This window comes from Myotis yumanensis, unplaced genomic scaffold, assembly GCF_028538775.1.
Source record: "Myotis yumanensis isolate MYYU_CA2020_CCGP unplaced genomic scaffold, mMyoYum1.0.hap1 SCAF_3, whole genome shotgun sequence".
Lineage (NCBI taxonomy): Eukaryota > Metazoa > Chordata > Mammalia > Chiroptera > Vespertilionidae > Myotis > Myotis yumanensis.
In genome coordinates, this window is record NW_027223754.1 from 206,899,015 (window position 1) to 206,914,825 (window position 15,811).

The 15,811-nt window shown below is 49.3% G+C and overlaps 1 protein-coding gene across 1 annotated transcript in view; it reads right to left on the reverse strand.

Annotated features, from left to right (window-relative positions):
- Positions 1-15,441, reverse strand: part of CACNG2 (calcium voltage-gated channel auxiliary subunit gamma 2) — a 103,566-nt gene extending 88,125 nt beyond the window's left edge. Inside the window, exon 1 of the mRNA XM_070411043.1 lies at positions 14,201-15,441. Within this exon, the coding sequence (XP_070267144.1) occupies positions 14,201-14,411 (211 nt within the window). The 5' untranslated portion in view covers positions 14,412-15,441. The remainder of the gene's footprint in view (positions 1-14,200) is intronic.
- Positions 15,442-15,811: the final 370 nt, after the last annotated feature.

Sequence of the window (15,811 nt, forward strand, 5' to 3'; positions counted from 1 at the left end):
ACCTGTAGTCAAATCTAATTCTTTGATACAAGCTCTAAATTCCCTTCCAGGTGAACCATTCTGAGGTTGTGACATTAGGGGAGTTCTTTAAGCACTCACTTCCTGTGCTAGGCAGAATAATGCCTGTCAAAGATGTCCACATCCCTATTCCTGTAACCTGTGAGTATGTAACATTGTACAGAAGAGGGCAATTCAGGTTGCAGATGGAATTAAGGTTACTAATCAGATGAATCATCCATTTGGGCCCACTGTATCACAGGACCCTTAAATATGGAGGAGGGAGGCAGAAGAGTCAGCGTCAGAGGGTTGCAGCATGAGAAGGACTCTGTCTGATGCTTCTGGCTTTGAAGGTGAAGGAAGGGGCCACTGGTCAAGGACTGTGGGCTGTTTCTAGAAGGAAAAGGCGAGGAAACAGATTCTCCCCTAGACCAGGAGGAACTCTACCAACACTGTGATTTTAGCCCAGTGAGACCATTTCAGACTTCTGACCTTCCGAACTGTAAGACAATGTGTTTGTGTTGTTTGAAGCCATTAAGTTTGTGGTAATTCGTTATAGCAGCAATTGGAAACGAATACACTCCCTCTGTTCCCCACTGGTAAAATGAGAATCATGGTAACACCTATGTTATAGAGTACCGTGTGGCTTAAGGAAGATGACATATGTGTGGTCCCTTGGACAAGGTCCAACATACAGGAGACCCCAGGGAAAATCAGTCCTTCCTCTCACATCTCTAGTCGCCATCTTTGGCCATAAATAACAATATTAGCTGAAACATACTGTGTGAAGTACTCAGGCCTGAACTAATGGCTTTACCAAATTCATGCACTCTGAATTCATTCAGTGCCTGGGAGGAAGGTCATCATCCTCATCTCAGAGGCGGGGAAACTGGCCCAGAGGTAGGATTTAGATGCACATCCACCAGAGCCCACTGGCCATGTTCCAAAGCCTTGCTTCTCCAAGTGTGGCCCACGGACCTGTGGCATCAGCCTCCCCCAGGAGCAAGACACAGTCTCAGCCCCAAGCTGGACCTCTGTGGCGTCAGCAGTTCAACAAGATCCCAGATGATTGGTGTTCACATTAATGCCTGAGAAGTGCTGCTCAGGACCTGTAGTGCTCTGCTCTCTCCTCACCTCCCCCTTGTGGGGCAGCCTCAGGGGATTTCATTTCCTCTGTCTGCTTTGTGCCTTTCTCCTCTGTTCTACTTGGAAAACTCCTATTCATTCTCCAAACCCTAATTCAGGGGGACCCCAGTCCTGACCTCCCCAAATAGAGTTGCTCTTTTGTCTGGCTCAGGCCTTCATCAGTGCCTGAGCTTCCTGGCAATGGTCTCAGTCCATGCCTGTCTCTTCTAGGCCTTGATCACCTTCAGCGCAGAGCATGCCTTCTGTCATCCAACCAACATTTGCTAAGCATCTACCATGTGCCAGGGGCTGGTCTCATCCCGGGGCTGTGGCAGTAAATAGGACAGGCAGGGACCCTGGTCTCAGAGCTCACATTCTGGTCGGGAGAGAAATAATGTACACTGTAGACAGACACATTCAGAAAGCTGGAAGTATGATGAAGAAAATAAACTAGGCAAGAGGAACTGGGAAGAGGAGGATCAGGGCAGCCCCACCCCCCACTTCAGAGCTGACTTTTTTCCGTGCCCCATGGATTCGCACAGAACCTGACAGAGCAAACATTCAAAAACTGCCAGGTTGGATCAGATCCAACCTTTCTTCCCGATAAAACTGCATGTTTTTGTAAGTTCACATCCTTTCTGAGCAATTGCTGGGTAACTGTTTCCCTACCAAGAAAGCTTCTGAAACTTGCTTCTTCTCTATGAAGTCTTTGAGGTAAAAATTCAAAGTAGAAGATGCCCCATTTTCCAGCAAAACCCCCACCCCCTCTCAGCCAACACTGGCAGCGTGGACTGTCTCCCTGGCGCCTGTCATTTAGTTATTGAATCCAACACATCACATGGTCTGCATGACAGGGTGCGCTTCCCCAACGGGGGTCAAGGTCAGAAAATGTCAGCCTCTGAGAGAGAAGCGGTGAGAGTGGCAGCAAATGGGTGAGAGGCTCTCTCTCTTTAAAAGCAACAACTTGTCCTGGAGATGCTCAGTAGAGGGAGTGGATGCGGCCAGCCTTCCACCCCAGTCTTACCTGCAAGCACTGCTGGGGAATGCGAGCTATTTGCGCATTTATTTACAGATGCACGGATTTATTCACGCTTAGCTGCTACACCCTGCCTGGGCTGACATTGTTTTGCTAACGTTTTCAGCCCACGGAAGACAAAGCTCCGCCTGTAGTTTGCCATTGGCAGAGAGGAGCTTTTGCAAACTCAGAGCTTGCAGAGGCCAGAGGAAGGCCAAGGGAGAAAAGCAGCCACACAGACACTTGGGGAGTGCAGAGCACCTGCCACACCTGAAGGGACATCTGGCTCCTGCTGATGTTGCCAAGCAGGAAAGGGGCCGAGAGTGACAAAAATACGATTATTTTTTTTCAAGGGAAGCCCCAAATATGAACTTTTAAAAAAATATAAGAAAGTTCTCAATGTGTAGAACATTTGAAGGCCAAGCACAGCTCACTTGCAGGTCACCCGTTGCAGCTGGGAGTATAATCAATAATAAACACACCACTGCTACTCACAGCACCTGGCATTTCTCGAGTGCTTACTCTGTACCGACACCTTGCTAAGCACTTTGCATGGAGCAACCTACTGAAACTTCAGCTCATGAGTGAGATCTAATTTTCCCCACTTACACAAGAGACAATCAACTTAGAGTGGTGAAATCCCCGTCCAAGGTCACGTAGCTGGTAAGTGATAAGCTGACATGGATTCCAGGCCTGGCTAGAACATAATGCATGCTTTCATCATGACGGTGCTGAGGAAAACCTGAGATTAAATATGCATCCTAGTCTTAGAGGCAAAGCTTTTTTTATATTCATTCATTCATTCATTCATCAAACACTGGCTGAGCACTGGGCCTGCGAACGCAGGCGTGGAATCCCTCTATCTGAGATGAAAGGCCCCATCTTATTGCACATTTCTCCTCTTTGCCCTGTCTCAGTGAAGGTCACTTGCCATCACACCTTACTCAACACAAGCGACAGCTCCCAGGACCTGTGGGTCTGTCAGTGCCCTGCCGGGGTCAGCTGCCTCCTCACTGGCTGGGCTGTGCGGTCATCTCCTTCCTGGACTCCCTGCTCTGTGCTCCTCTTCCTCCCATCTCCACGTCACGCAGCTTCCTGAGCCCTCTTTCTAAAGTGCAGATCTCATCTTATCGTTTCCTTCCACAGTCTCCTCTCTGGCCTCTTTACACAGCATAACCGGCTCTTCATGGTGTGGTCTTCGAGGCTGTCTAATCTTTCTTGTCCGTCTAATCTCATCCTTCCTCTACCTTCCCTCCCACACCAGGTCCTCCAGCAAAACTGGAAACCTGTGTGGTTTTCCAAACACCCCCACTCTCGCACCCTCTTCCTGGAACAACCTCACCTCTCCGCCCTGCGCGTGCTCGCTGTGCCCCTGTATCTCTCCCCCCAGCCCCCTCACCCCCACCCCTGGCGGATGGTAACTGACACATAGCAGTAACTGAGTACATCTTGTTGAAGAAATAGACAAGAACTCATGATCTAGAGCAAGCATGTCAAACTCAAAGGCTAACACGGGCCAAATAAATGAGGCATGCGGCCCTCGGGCCATGAGTTTGACATGCTTGGTCTAGAGGCAGAGCAGAGATGGAAACAAGCAACAGAGACGATGGAAGGTACTGTGGGAAGCCTGTGTGGATGCTGTGGAAGAAAAGAGGGAGGGAACGAAACCCAGGTGGGTGCAGGGTGGAGGCGGCAGGGGAGCAGGGAGAAGCGACAACTTAGCTGAGTTCCAAAACAAGTACACTGTGGTTGGAACGTGCCCTCCAGGCATAGGACAGGGGAGAGGGAATAGATGTTCCTTCCCTCTCTGCCAGCTTCAAGGAGAGGGATGTCCATGCATTTGAGGCACCCTTAGTTTTCACAGCAGTGAGAAAGCAGGGCGGCCCCTCCTCTTCCCCTCTCTGACCTGGGTAAGGAGCATATCCTATTCAAGCTGCAAATGTTTGAAGACGTCATCATGCATGGGGTACAATTTCTGCTTAGCTTTCAACTTCTCCAAGAATTTTATTTATAGATTTGAGGGGTAGGGGAAAATGTAATTAGTGTCATAGAAGGCTGTGCATAGGTTTTTGGGTTGGACAGACTTGGGTTGGAATCCCAGCTCTGCCACTTGCTGTGTGAACTTGGGGAAGTGAGTTAACTTCTCTGACCTTCTTAAGATGGAGAGAAGGGGCATCATGGCGCATACCTCCCGCATTTTGAAGACTGAATAAGAGCTAACTTCTGGAAAGCATCTAAGAGTGCTTAGCACAAAGAGTGTACTAAGCAGATGATTAGCTATGATTATTACTTATAGTTATTATTAGTACTGAAGTTTTTCAGAGTTTCCTTCTTTGTAAAATATGTTGGAGGAAAATTAGGGAGGAGAGTTCCCAACCTTAGGGAGAATTCAAGAAGGATCTGTGCAGACAGAGATCCAGGTTTGGGGGTGGGGTGTGTGTGACAGAAAAGAATGAATGACCTTCATGCAAAGAAAGTGAGAAAGGCGCGAGATGGGGCAACACGGGGTAAAGAAGGGTCTCGGGGTCAGCCACAGCCAGTCACCAATAAGTTTTGCCCAATGGCAAGGCCAGAGCGAGGTTGGCACTGGGGTGTTTAAATTGCAGAGTGCCGGTTCCCCGTACAATGAGGCCTCAGCAACTGTGCACCTGGGATCTTGTACCTAATCCTTGGCATTCTCGTTAGCAGCTGGAAGACTATGCAAGGCCCGGGAAGTTCAGGGAAGAGTGAATAAATACAGCGTCAATAAGGCGAAGGCCCCAGGGCTGCTAAGTCAGTACCTGTGGGCCAGGCGATAACTAACAGAGGTTTGGATTGAAAGGAAAGGTGAGTGCTGCCCAGGAGGGAGCAGGCTCGCAGTGGCTGATCAGCTTTCTGAAGCTCGACTGCAAAGCTATGGCCCCAGTTGAGGGTGCAAGGGAAAGCCCTGCCTGTTCTCAAGAATGTGGCCCCAGCCAGGCCGAGCAGAAAAGACTGGTCAACAGGACGCTTGGTGTTTCTGTTTCCAAGCCCATCTCCCTCCTTAGATGGGAGCTTCTTGAGGGCAGGCACCGCTTTTTTTTTTTTAAGTCATTCATTCAACAGGTAGCTCCTAGGCTCTCTCTCTGTGCCAGGCGAACACGGCCCCTGCCCTCATGGAGCTTGCAGTCTTAGAGGGGACACAGATCATAAACAAGTAAACGCTAAAAAGAAAAAAAGTCAGTGTTAAATGGTGAAGAAGGAAATAAAAGAGGGTAGTGGAACTGGGGGCTACTTTAGATTTGGGTGGTCAGGAAGGCGCCTGGAGAAGGGACATGTGAGCGAGCCTTTCTGGACCTCTGAGCCCCAGGGCCTCATATGCATTCACTGGAGGCTTGTTACACCAGGAAGTGGTAAAGGAATAGAGGATTGTGATGCACCTCTATTGTACATCGCCTGTAAGCTTCTCCCTCCTCCCTTTACTTTCCATTTACTACAACTGACAGTGTACGTCACCTGGGCACCACAACACCCTCCTCATTGTGCCTCACCCCATCCCTGTGAGTCTCACCAGCTCCCACCCCGATGCCCTCCATTAAGGCCTCAGCAGCTCGTGATCGTGCTGATGGGCAAAGCTGGTTGGGACCTCCCCTTGCTCACTAGCGATCTGGGTCTCCCTTTTCTTCCATGCTGAAGCTCATACTGCTCCATGAGCCATTTACGTTCCTTTGGGATCCCGTCTCTGCCATCTCCCAGCCTCACTTCTCCCCGCTTCTGTCTTCCAGCCATGCTGGACTGCTTGGGCATGTGTTTCTGCACATGCCATTCCTTCTGTCTGAAGTGCCTTCCTCTCCTTGGCCCGCTCACCCCTATGATGTAGCCTTCAGAACTCCATCTTCCTTGACATACCCCCCCTGCCCAGTCTCTGTGCTTCCAGAATCCTGTGCTTATACTTCATGCTGTGCCGTTGTCATCGTCTGTTCACTGGTATGTCTTCTCTACTAGACTAAGAGTTCCTTGAGGGCAGAGATAGAGCCTTTAACTCTGTCCTAGACTCACACAGTACCTGGCAAGTGCTCAGGGAACAGCTGTTGAATAAAAAAATTAACTCTTGCCCTTTTCCTTGTGAAGAAAGGCGCTGGTAAGACCACATTCTTCTCTCCTCTGCTGCTTCCTGAGTCATGGGACAGATACCAGCTGCACGCTAAAGAAATCCCTTGGGCCCTCTCAGCACCCTGCCTGCATTTCTCTCTGCCAGCAAGAGGGCTTACCATCTTTCTTTGATTCTAAGACACATATTTTAGGTTTCCACATTTCTGAAATTAGAGTGTGTTTTACATTTGATGCATACATTCAATTCCTTTTCCCCTCCCCTGAACGCTGTTTAAGTGGATAGTTCATTTTGTAATTGATAGTGTCTTAGAACAGAGGAAAGACGGAGCTGGATGAATAAAGTCCTTTATATGCCCAGGAGCAAGGACCAGGATGCTAGGCCACAGTAGCTTATCGATAATCCTACAAAAGTTGACGTGCAGTTTTTGGCGTTGAGAAACACAGTTAACATCCCTTTACTCTCATTCTTATTTTCAAAAAGTCTGGTGATATAAATGAGCTCATTCAAATTCCAGCTCGAATCCTCAATGATCCTAACGTTGTAAAAGATGCCAGGAATCCCTCTGAATTTGCAGGAGGGCGAAGAGGAGGGGTGGCGGCAGGCGATGTCAGATGTCTTATGTGAAAAGGAGCTGTTCTGTAAGATGCCTGCTCTTTAGGATCCCAGAACTGGGACTCGCCTGGAGGGTCCCTGAGGCAGGGTGGGGCTTGTTCACCACTGCCTCCCTATATTAAGCTCAGGGTTGGCTAAACACCTCTACTGACTATATTTAGAATTTGGTTGATTAGAGTTGAATCAACTTATTTCCTCTCTTTTCTGTGCTGTCATGGAAGTTTTGAGGCCAGAGAGACCACCATAATCAGGCTGGGGTGGAAGTGGGAAGAGCATGACAAGGAAGAGAAGGGAACAGTGTTCTAAGCCTCACAACAACCTTAGGCACAGGCATTCTCATCTCCATTAAGTAGATGTTGCAAATGAGGTGCAGAGATAGAATTAACCAGCTCAAGGTCACACAGCTTAGAAGCCAGAAGTCAAAGAACAAAACTCTTTAACAAGACCAACAAGTCCCTATCTTTGAGTCCTCTGTATTCCCCTTCCCACACCATACAACACCCCTCCCCCACCACTTCCTCTCCCCATCTCTGTCTCCAGCCACCTGGCCTTCTTCAGTACTGGTCTCATTCTCTTCCTTATTGATCTCTGCATCTGCTGCCCTCCTACCTGGGATGCTCTTTCTTGCTCTCTTCACCCAGTTAACTCCTACTCATCCTTCAGGTATCCATTCACATTCAGATATCCAGGGGTGCCTTCTCTGCTTGGATATGATGGTAATATAAACGCACAGTCCCATGGGACTCTCCTTGGGAGCACTTATTGTTGGCATTTGTATATACATTGGGATTTACTGGAAGTAGGGTCTGTCTCTCTCAGTTGGCCCTCAGGACTCTGAGGACAGTGACCCCCCCCCCCCCCCAAGGGGACTACTTCCCATTATGACCCAAGCTCTGGCCCAGCACCTGGCACTTGGCAGGGGTATATCAAAGACTTAGTAAGTAAAATAAATGAGTGAAGAAATGGACTGATCTGTGGCTATAAATCAACCTAGAAACTCAAAGTGCCTGTTTCATTTGAATATGGGTATTTGGATGAAATATATCTAGTCAAGTCTAAGAGGAGCTATTGAGTTGGAAATTTTAAAAAATTCCTTGCATTATCAGTCTGGATGTGTGTCGTCTCCCCCATGGACCTGGGAGCGAACAGTCGTGGGGAGCTGTCCCCGGGGATCTGTGACAGACGCCCTGGACGATGTGGAGGCAGAAAATCATGGCCAGTGTCTATCTAGAGCAGTGGTTCTCAACCTTCCTAATGCCGCGACCCTTTAATACAGTTCCTCATGTTGTGGTGACCCCCAACCATAAAATTATTTTCATTGCTACTTCATAACTGTAATTTTGCTACTGTTACGAATTGTAATGTAAATATCTGATATGCAGGATGTATTTTCATTGTTACAAATTGAACATAATTAAAGCATAGTGATTAATCACAAAAACAATATGTAATTATATATATGTTTTCCGATGGTCTTAGGCGACCCCTGTAAAAGGGTCGTTCAATCCCCCAAAGGGGTCTCGACCCACAGGTTGAGAACCGCTAATCTAGAGGCTGTTCAGCCCCTAGCACTTCCTTCCCAGGCATTTCCTACCTCTCCATTTCCTTTTCTTTATTATCTTTCTTTATTATCACCCCTTGTGTGTTGAGTCTCCCCTTCTCTCCTCTTCCCCCGCTTTTCCCTCTTTCCCTCCTTTCTCTGTGTTGGGTCCATTATTTTTTAGAATGTAAAAAAAAAAAAGATGCCTTTGCCACCACTGCTGGCTGGATGTAATTTAGAGAGCAGTCCTTTGACGATGTGAAGGGACCGCCATTCCGGAAGGTGCACCCTGCAGCAGGCAGTGGTCATTTGTTCCTTCCCCACCAAAGGCGGGGTGACGCCTTGTGCTGTCACAGGTGCTGTGCCCACAGCAATGAGCAGAGCAGACAGAAGCCCTGCCCTGGTGGAGCTAACAGTCCAGGTGGAAGTGGACAACAAGCGCCCTGAGCTAAGTGCGCTGTGTGCCGGAAGGTGGTGCCCTGCACAGAAATAAAACAGGAAGGAGGGTGGATGAGGGGCGGGGCTGGGGGGTGTTGATTGCAATTTCCAACAAGGTGGTCATCGGGAAGTAGATGACAGACATCCATTCCTTTAGTTGCTAAACTACCAACCGCCCTGTGAGAAGGCTTTTATCTTTCATTTTTACAGAAAGGGAAACTGAGGCTGGTGGAGGTGAAATGACTTGCCCCAAATCACATGGCCCGTGAGGCTGCAGGGCTTGACATGAACCCAGGTCTGTGTGGCCGCAGGATTCTTTCAGCTGCAACACACCCCACAAAGCTTCACCTGAAAACTCCCATGAGTGACAGGGGACATCCACTTGCCACTTTTTGAAAAATGCTTGCAAACATAAAACCAACGGACAGTTTACATTGAGGGCACTTCCGAAATGCAAGGGCGAAGCCAGGGAGGCACATGGTGGGACTGCCCTGGAGTTCAGCATTGCATTCCCTCAGCCTCATGGGAGTGAGCAGACTGGGGCAGAACTGTCACCCTGCATGGTACAGGGTGCTGCGTGTTGGGTGGGTCAGAACTCAGGTTTCCTGACATGCTCAGGTTGGCACTCGACAGGGTGCAGACAGATTAGAGTCCGATGCCAGCCATGAGGATAAGTCAAGTGGGCCGGGGGCTGGGCGCGGAGCCCGCTAGAAACTTGCAGGTGGACCTGAAAGGCCTGGATTCGAGTCTGGCTCTGCCACTTTCTGCCCATGTGTCCTGGTGTGTGTATCACACTGTGTGGGTCATTCTCATCACAGGGAGGCAGGGGCAGGAGGGCAGTGTGAATGTCCGGCACTTGCAGAGTTCGTTCTTCATTCCAAGGTGAGTGGCTGGGCTGCTGGGCCTGGTTCTATGGGAAACTTCGAGCAGAGCCCAAGACGGTGGGGAGTGTTCTCAGGGTCTGGGAGATTGGTGGGGAAGTTTGGTAACGAATAGAAGCTTCTGGGGAAGCTACACAGGGACGGGCCAGAATGCCTGCTCTCTGCCCAGTGTCTATTCTGGTGAGTATTAAGATCAAACTGGCCTTTGATACACTTGAAAAGCAGGAAAGGGAAGAAAATCAATGGGTTATTCTTTCCTTCCCTGTAGAGGCTGAATGTACTGATGATTTTTCGTTAGCCAGTTAGGAGCTAATGCACCCGCAATGACTGACTCCTTTGGAATTCTCTTATTTTATAATAATGAATTCATGACTCATTATTATTCTTAAAAAAAAAAAGTTCCAGGAAGAACAAACAAACCAGCCTGATTTCCTCACTGCCCCCCTCACTTGATTGTCACAGTCACATGTCCTTAGGATGTTTGAATTAATTTCAGTAATTTTAAGAACTTCTGAGTCAATCCATTGATAAATATTTTTTTATGCACCTACTGTGTGCAAAGTGCAAAAGACAGTCAGATTATCTTGGGAATTCTGGAGCCGTGCGTACACAGTATGAAGGCCCATGAGTGACTTCCATACCCAGCTTGTCCATACTGAAAGGCAAGAGTGTCTGGGAAAGGTGGTTGGCTTTCCTAACATACCAGACACATCCTTTCCTTCTTCAGAACAAGGGAGCCGTGGCTGAGCCCTGCGCAGAGCACTCGCCACCTCGCAGCCTCGCAAAGACTGTGCAACCACGGACTTGGGAAATCGAGACATGACTTGCTCAGTGAGAGCAGAGCAGGAGAAGGACGGCAGACCCTCCGTGAGAAGCAGCATGTGGAGGGGGAGACAGGAGAAGCCGTGGAAGGAAGAGGAGCTTGGAAATTCAGCAGAGGGAATTAACAGTCTGAACACAGAGAGAGATTTCGACTGTGCCTCACAGAAAGGAAAGGGGCGGGAGAGGGAGCGAGAAAGCAGGGTGCATTTCTGCTGCAGACCACACTGTACCCCGGGCTCCTCCTCTGCGGGCCTGGAGATCCTCTGGGGGAGACAGACGTGCAGCTGGGACGGGGGGAGGGACAGGGGAGAATACACACAAGGAGTGAATTTCTTGCTGCCCCTGGAGACAATGATTCCTTTTGGTGACAACAGAGGTTAATGTCTTAGGCAGCCAGCCACTGCACAGCCCACAGATACTCGCCTGGAACAAGCTGTTTTAGTGTCCTGTTGCAGATTTTATAGAAACGGCCAATTCATCTCTGCATTTCAAGGCTCTTAACTCAGGTTTTGTGAAAAGTTCAAGAACTTCCATCACTCTCTACCTACCTGTATCCACATGCAGACCATCCCCTAACCTCCCAACCCCACTAAGGACACCAGCCTGTTAGGGGTTCAAGTTCATACACGGAGACACTGCTGTTGTTGACTCTGCAGAGGGAACACATAAAGGTAGTTTCCTCCGGATTCCTGTCCCCTCCTGCTGTGTCCACCCCTAACAGGTGGTCCTGTCACTTCTCATTCTGCAGCAGACTGATTCATTTCCAAAGCAGCAAGAGAGGCAAGGAAATATTTTCTGATTCTTATTTTCATCAAGAAGTGAAAGAAAAAAAAATCATCTCAAGAGCAAACGCCCCAGTGAAAGCCAGAGAGCAGGAGAGAGCAGAAGCAGACAGGGTTGTGTTCTGTCTGGAGTTGTTAGCAGCCTCTGGGGGAGAAGATTTGAGATCTGTTCACAACTTCTTGGGTATGGGCAGGAGGCACAATAAAGAGGTGATGGGGGACCGTTTTTTGAAAGTCCAGTTTCTCACAAAAACCGTAGGTTGGGGGAGACGGAAGCACCGATAATCTGATTTCCGTAAAGGATGACCCTATTGTGAATGCTCAGAAAAGCAAGCCCATGAGAGCCCCACAACAGCCGTCTGTGCCAGCCTTCAGAAATAAGTATGCTTACGATCTTTGGAAACCAGCACAGCCTTTGAAATGAAGTGGCTTAACGTCTTCAAACTAATTCCTAAGCGGCCAAGGCCCAACTTCCTAGGCCGTCCGGGGCCTGCAAAGCCCGTGTGGACAGAGGCTTTGGGAATGAAAGGCCAGGTTGAGTGGGGGCCCTGGACACTCACCCTTCCTGCCTGGGCCTTGGCTACAAGTGAAAACAGAACGAAGGTCCCAAAGGGAGCCTGGCCCAGCCATCCCCTCACTGCCTGGAGGCCCCAGCCCGGGGAGAGGGGCCAAACCCACAGCTCCTGTGTGCATCACACAACCCTTGGGAAGGGTTGCAGGCCTAAGTTTTTTAAGGATGATTCAGGGAGAGAGACGGTGTGTGGCTTGGAGAGAAAGTTAAAGGAGCTGGTTGGGCAGCACGTTTGGGGATGTGGACACCAAACAGATGGAATTTTAATGAAAATATTTAAGCCTTTTAATGCACAACTGATCCAAAGTTCTCCCTAGTCCTCTTGCCTTCTGGGGATTATTAATTGTTTAAAAGATCATAGGAATAAGTAAATGCAAATAGAACCCCCATAAGGAAAGCATATGTAGACCAAGTCACCGGGTGCTGGGGATCGTTCTCCTAAAAGAGTGTCCTGCTTTCCTCTAACCCGTGGCCGCATATCTCCATCCATCTAACTTAAATCCAAGGGAAGCAAATTGCCACCGTGATCATTTCCCTACAGCAGCCCTCATTCACTTTGCTTTTCTTCTCTTTCGGAATAAAAGTCGGCCATAAATGTTTAATTAAATGGAAGTCTTTTCGCGGTTAATGGCCAGCTGCATGAAAGGCTCTTCATTTTTTTTTTTTTAAAGGAGGGGTGTGTTTAAAACAGTCTCTATTAATTTCCCGATATTGATTCTCTGGCTGGGGAAGAGCATATAGTATTCAGCAGAGAGCTGCTATGCAGACGATGTTCAAAGCAGCAGTTTGGATTGAGAAAGGGCACCAAATGCAGTATGCGTCAAATAGACCATCGCTCACTGAAGTCACTTAGCTATTCAAAACATGTCCAGCCATCACTCAACCGCTTGCACCAAGAATGTTGGGGGGCGGGGGGAGGCACAGAGCTGATGCTCTTTCCCAGACACGACCATCTCCCAAAGAGCGGCTTTTGCTCAGTTTGGATTAGACCCTGGGGTCACATCAGTTTCGCCCACTCCTGTCCATTTCGCTCTTTGCTCCCCCATCTCCTGGCTTCTACTCCCTGCATTACCATCCCATGTTGAGCTTAACAAACAATCCTGCAGTCTCTGCTTCCCGACGCTGCCTCCAACAGCCTTCAGTATTGGCTCAAATCAGAAGCAAAGCACATAAGCCTTCTCTCCACACAGAAACATGTATCTCTCTGTGCACGTCTTTCTATGGGTGGCTGTAACCATTCAAACACAGTCCCTCCCATTAAAGTCTGTTGCTAAATGCAGGTCGTATGACCTGCAGGAGTTTTTTTCAGTGCTTATTAGTGTGTCTCAGAAGCACATGCCTTCATCCGCACCCTGATCACCCAGGCTTTACACTGTAGGGACCCCTCCCCCCACAGCACATGCACTGGCACACATGTCCCAATGACCCTGCAAGATCAAGGCAAACAGCTGACACCCCTGTCCCACTGCTCTCCTGTCTCCCCCCCCCCCCCCGCCCCCACCCCGCTCAACCTGCCTGTGCCCTCGCCTCCCTCCCTGGCCTCCCTGCACAATGTCTGATTCTCCAACTGGCTGCAATGCTGACTCTACGCGCTTCTGGATAACAGACATGTCACTCTGCGTGGAAGTGAATTGGTTCTCAGCTTAACCTGCAAGTGAATCTCTGTTTATTAGAACTTGGGCTTGTTTCCTGTGAGAGACGTATGTATTTTTAGACTTTGTAAACGTTAAAACACACATACACACACAGCCAGGCGCCTCCAACAATATGTGTAGCTCATAGACATTACGAAATGCTCTTGAACTCAGCTTGAGATCCTGGAATAATTAGGATTTACCAAGTAAGGATTCTTAGAAACAATTTTTTTTTTACAGGAGATTTTCAGATGATGATGTGTCTGGGACTTTTGGGGAGTAAGGGGAAGAGGAGGGGGAAAAGAAGAACATTTTTGAATTTCTCTCACAACAGTGTGAGAGAAACAATTATCCTCCCCCCATAGATGGCAAGACTACATCAAATGGCAAATCCTAATGATTCCGAAGTAGGCAGAACACATTTGACTTTTAAAGACAATCTCTTGTTGTTTTCATCACATCATAGATTATTCCAATGAAGAGGTCTGGGGAAAGGGAGGTGGTGGTGGCTTGAGAGTTGAGAATGGTTTTGGCTTATTGATTTCCTTTCCTCTGAAACTAACCCAAGCAACCTTGATCCGTGGTGGAAGGAGTGAAGTAAGAAAATGGTGGAATGTGAAGGGGACTTATCCGGAGGAGGGTGGGGAGGGGGAGCGGGGAGGGGTGGGGAGGGGTGGGGTGGAGAGGGGGAGGAGATGGGAAATCAAATACCTTCTAGGCAGCAGGTTCTCCATAATCCAGAATGGGTCATAACTTCCTCGTTCTTTTTGCTGGTTTCATTCTCACTGACACTTTTGCTCTTGCAAACCCCTCTGGAGTAGAGCCAATAGTCGGTTCCCACAGCTATGGTCATCAGACTGAAGGCAGCGAAAGCACCAACGGTGGTTAAAAGCATTTGAACACCTCGATCAAACAGCCCCATAATTCTTCATTATATAAACACCCAACCGACTTCTGGTTCTCGGGAGAGTGTGTGTGAGGGTGCAAGTACTAAAGCAAAAAATAAAATAAAAATAATTCCACTACTAATATAATGGATATATGTGTGAATAGAGATTATGGAGAGATATAAAAAAGGGGAAGTAAGAAAGCTCACGGAAAAGAGTATAAATTATAAAGATCACACGGGAAGAGAGGCTTGCCTTTTGAAATCAGAAACTGTTCCAGTTGCAGTGATTTTTTTTTTAAAAAAGGAAAAATAAAATAAAAAGACACCCCCCACCCCCCCCAAGTGAGATGCCTTAAGCTCTTTTCCTAAAATTCTGGTCTCCAGTTTCCATATGTGATAGCTAATTTGGAGATGGCTTCCACAGTGAACCAGGGAACAGCCGCATTCTCAACACAATCTCTCATGGTCGGGACCTAGACAGTTAGAGATTGTAAAAGCCGAGATGCAACCTTCCGTCTCTGCGGCCTGCGCCATGAAAATCCTTTGCTTCGCCAGTTCTCTTCCTTGGGGGGTCTCGGCGCTTTCGTTTCAGACCAGACTTCCCAGTATTCTGTAAGCCCTTGATCTCAGCTGAACAGGTGCGGGGGTCTCGCCTTCCATGGTTTTGCCCCGGCAGTGGCAGCGGCAGCGGCGGCAGCAGCAGGGCGGGCAGGCGCAGCGGCGGCAGGACGAGCAGCGGCGGCGGCGGTTATTGTTGTTGGTGGCGGGGTAGTGTTGGCGAAGTGGGGGAGGGAAGGGGTTTCTCCCGGAGAATCGAGGCGGGTTTCCCTCCCCCTATCTGCAAAGCTCCTGGAAACAACGGAGCCGGCGTCTTGCTGCAGGATGGGCCGCCCGCCTGCCGGCCCACCCCCCCCAACTCCCTGCCCGCCGGCCCGGCGGAGGCGCTCCCACCTACTGCATTACCGGGTGGTGCTGAACTGGACAGCTCCCTGCGCCTCCCGCTCCGCGCGCGCCCGGGCAGGCAGGGCGGCCGGCCAGGAGGGGGGCGCGGGCCAGAGTCCTCCCTCCCCTCCCGGCAGCGGGCAGCGAGGCCAGGGCAGAGCTGGGGGGAGCGCCTTTCCTCTTTTTACTCCTCTCCCAAACCCTAAAATGAGCGCTCTCCTGGGCTCCCAGAGCTTAGAGGAAGGCGTAGCTAGAGATAGCTCGCTCCCTTTCCCTCTGCCCCCCCCCCCCACTCTCTCTCCCCCTCCCTCCCTCTCCCTCGGTGTTTCTTCCAGCTCAGCCTCTTTCTCATTCCATCTCTACGTGCCCAGAGCTTCAAATACAACCCTCCCATCACAATCAGATGGGCACAAAACTTCAACCAGCCGTTTCTCTCTGCCTGGAAGCGGTGAAAATATAACCTGGATGGGTAATTACAAACAAGGTCTTTC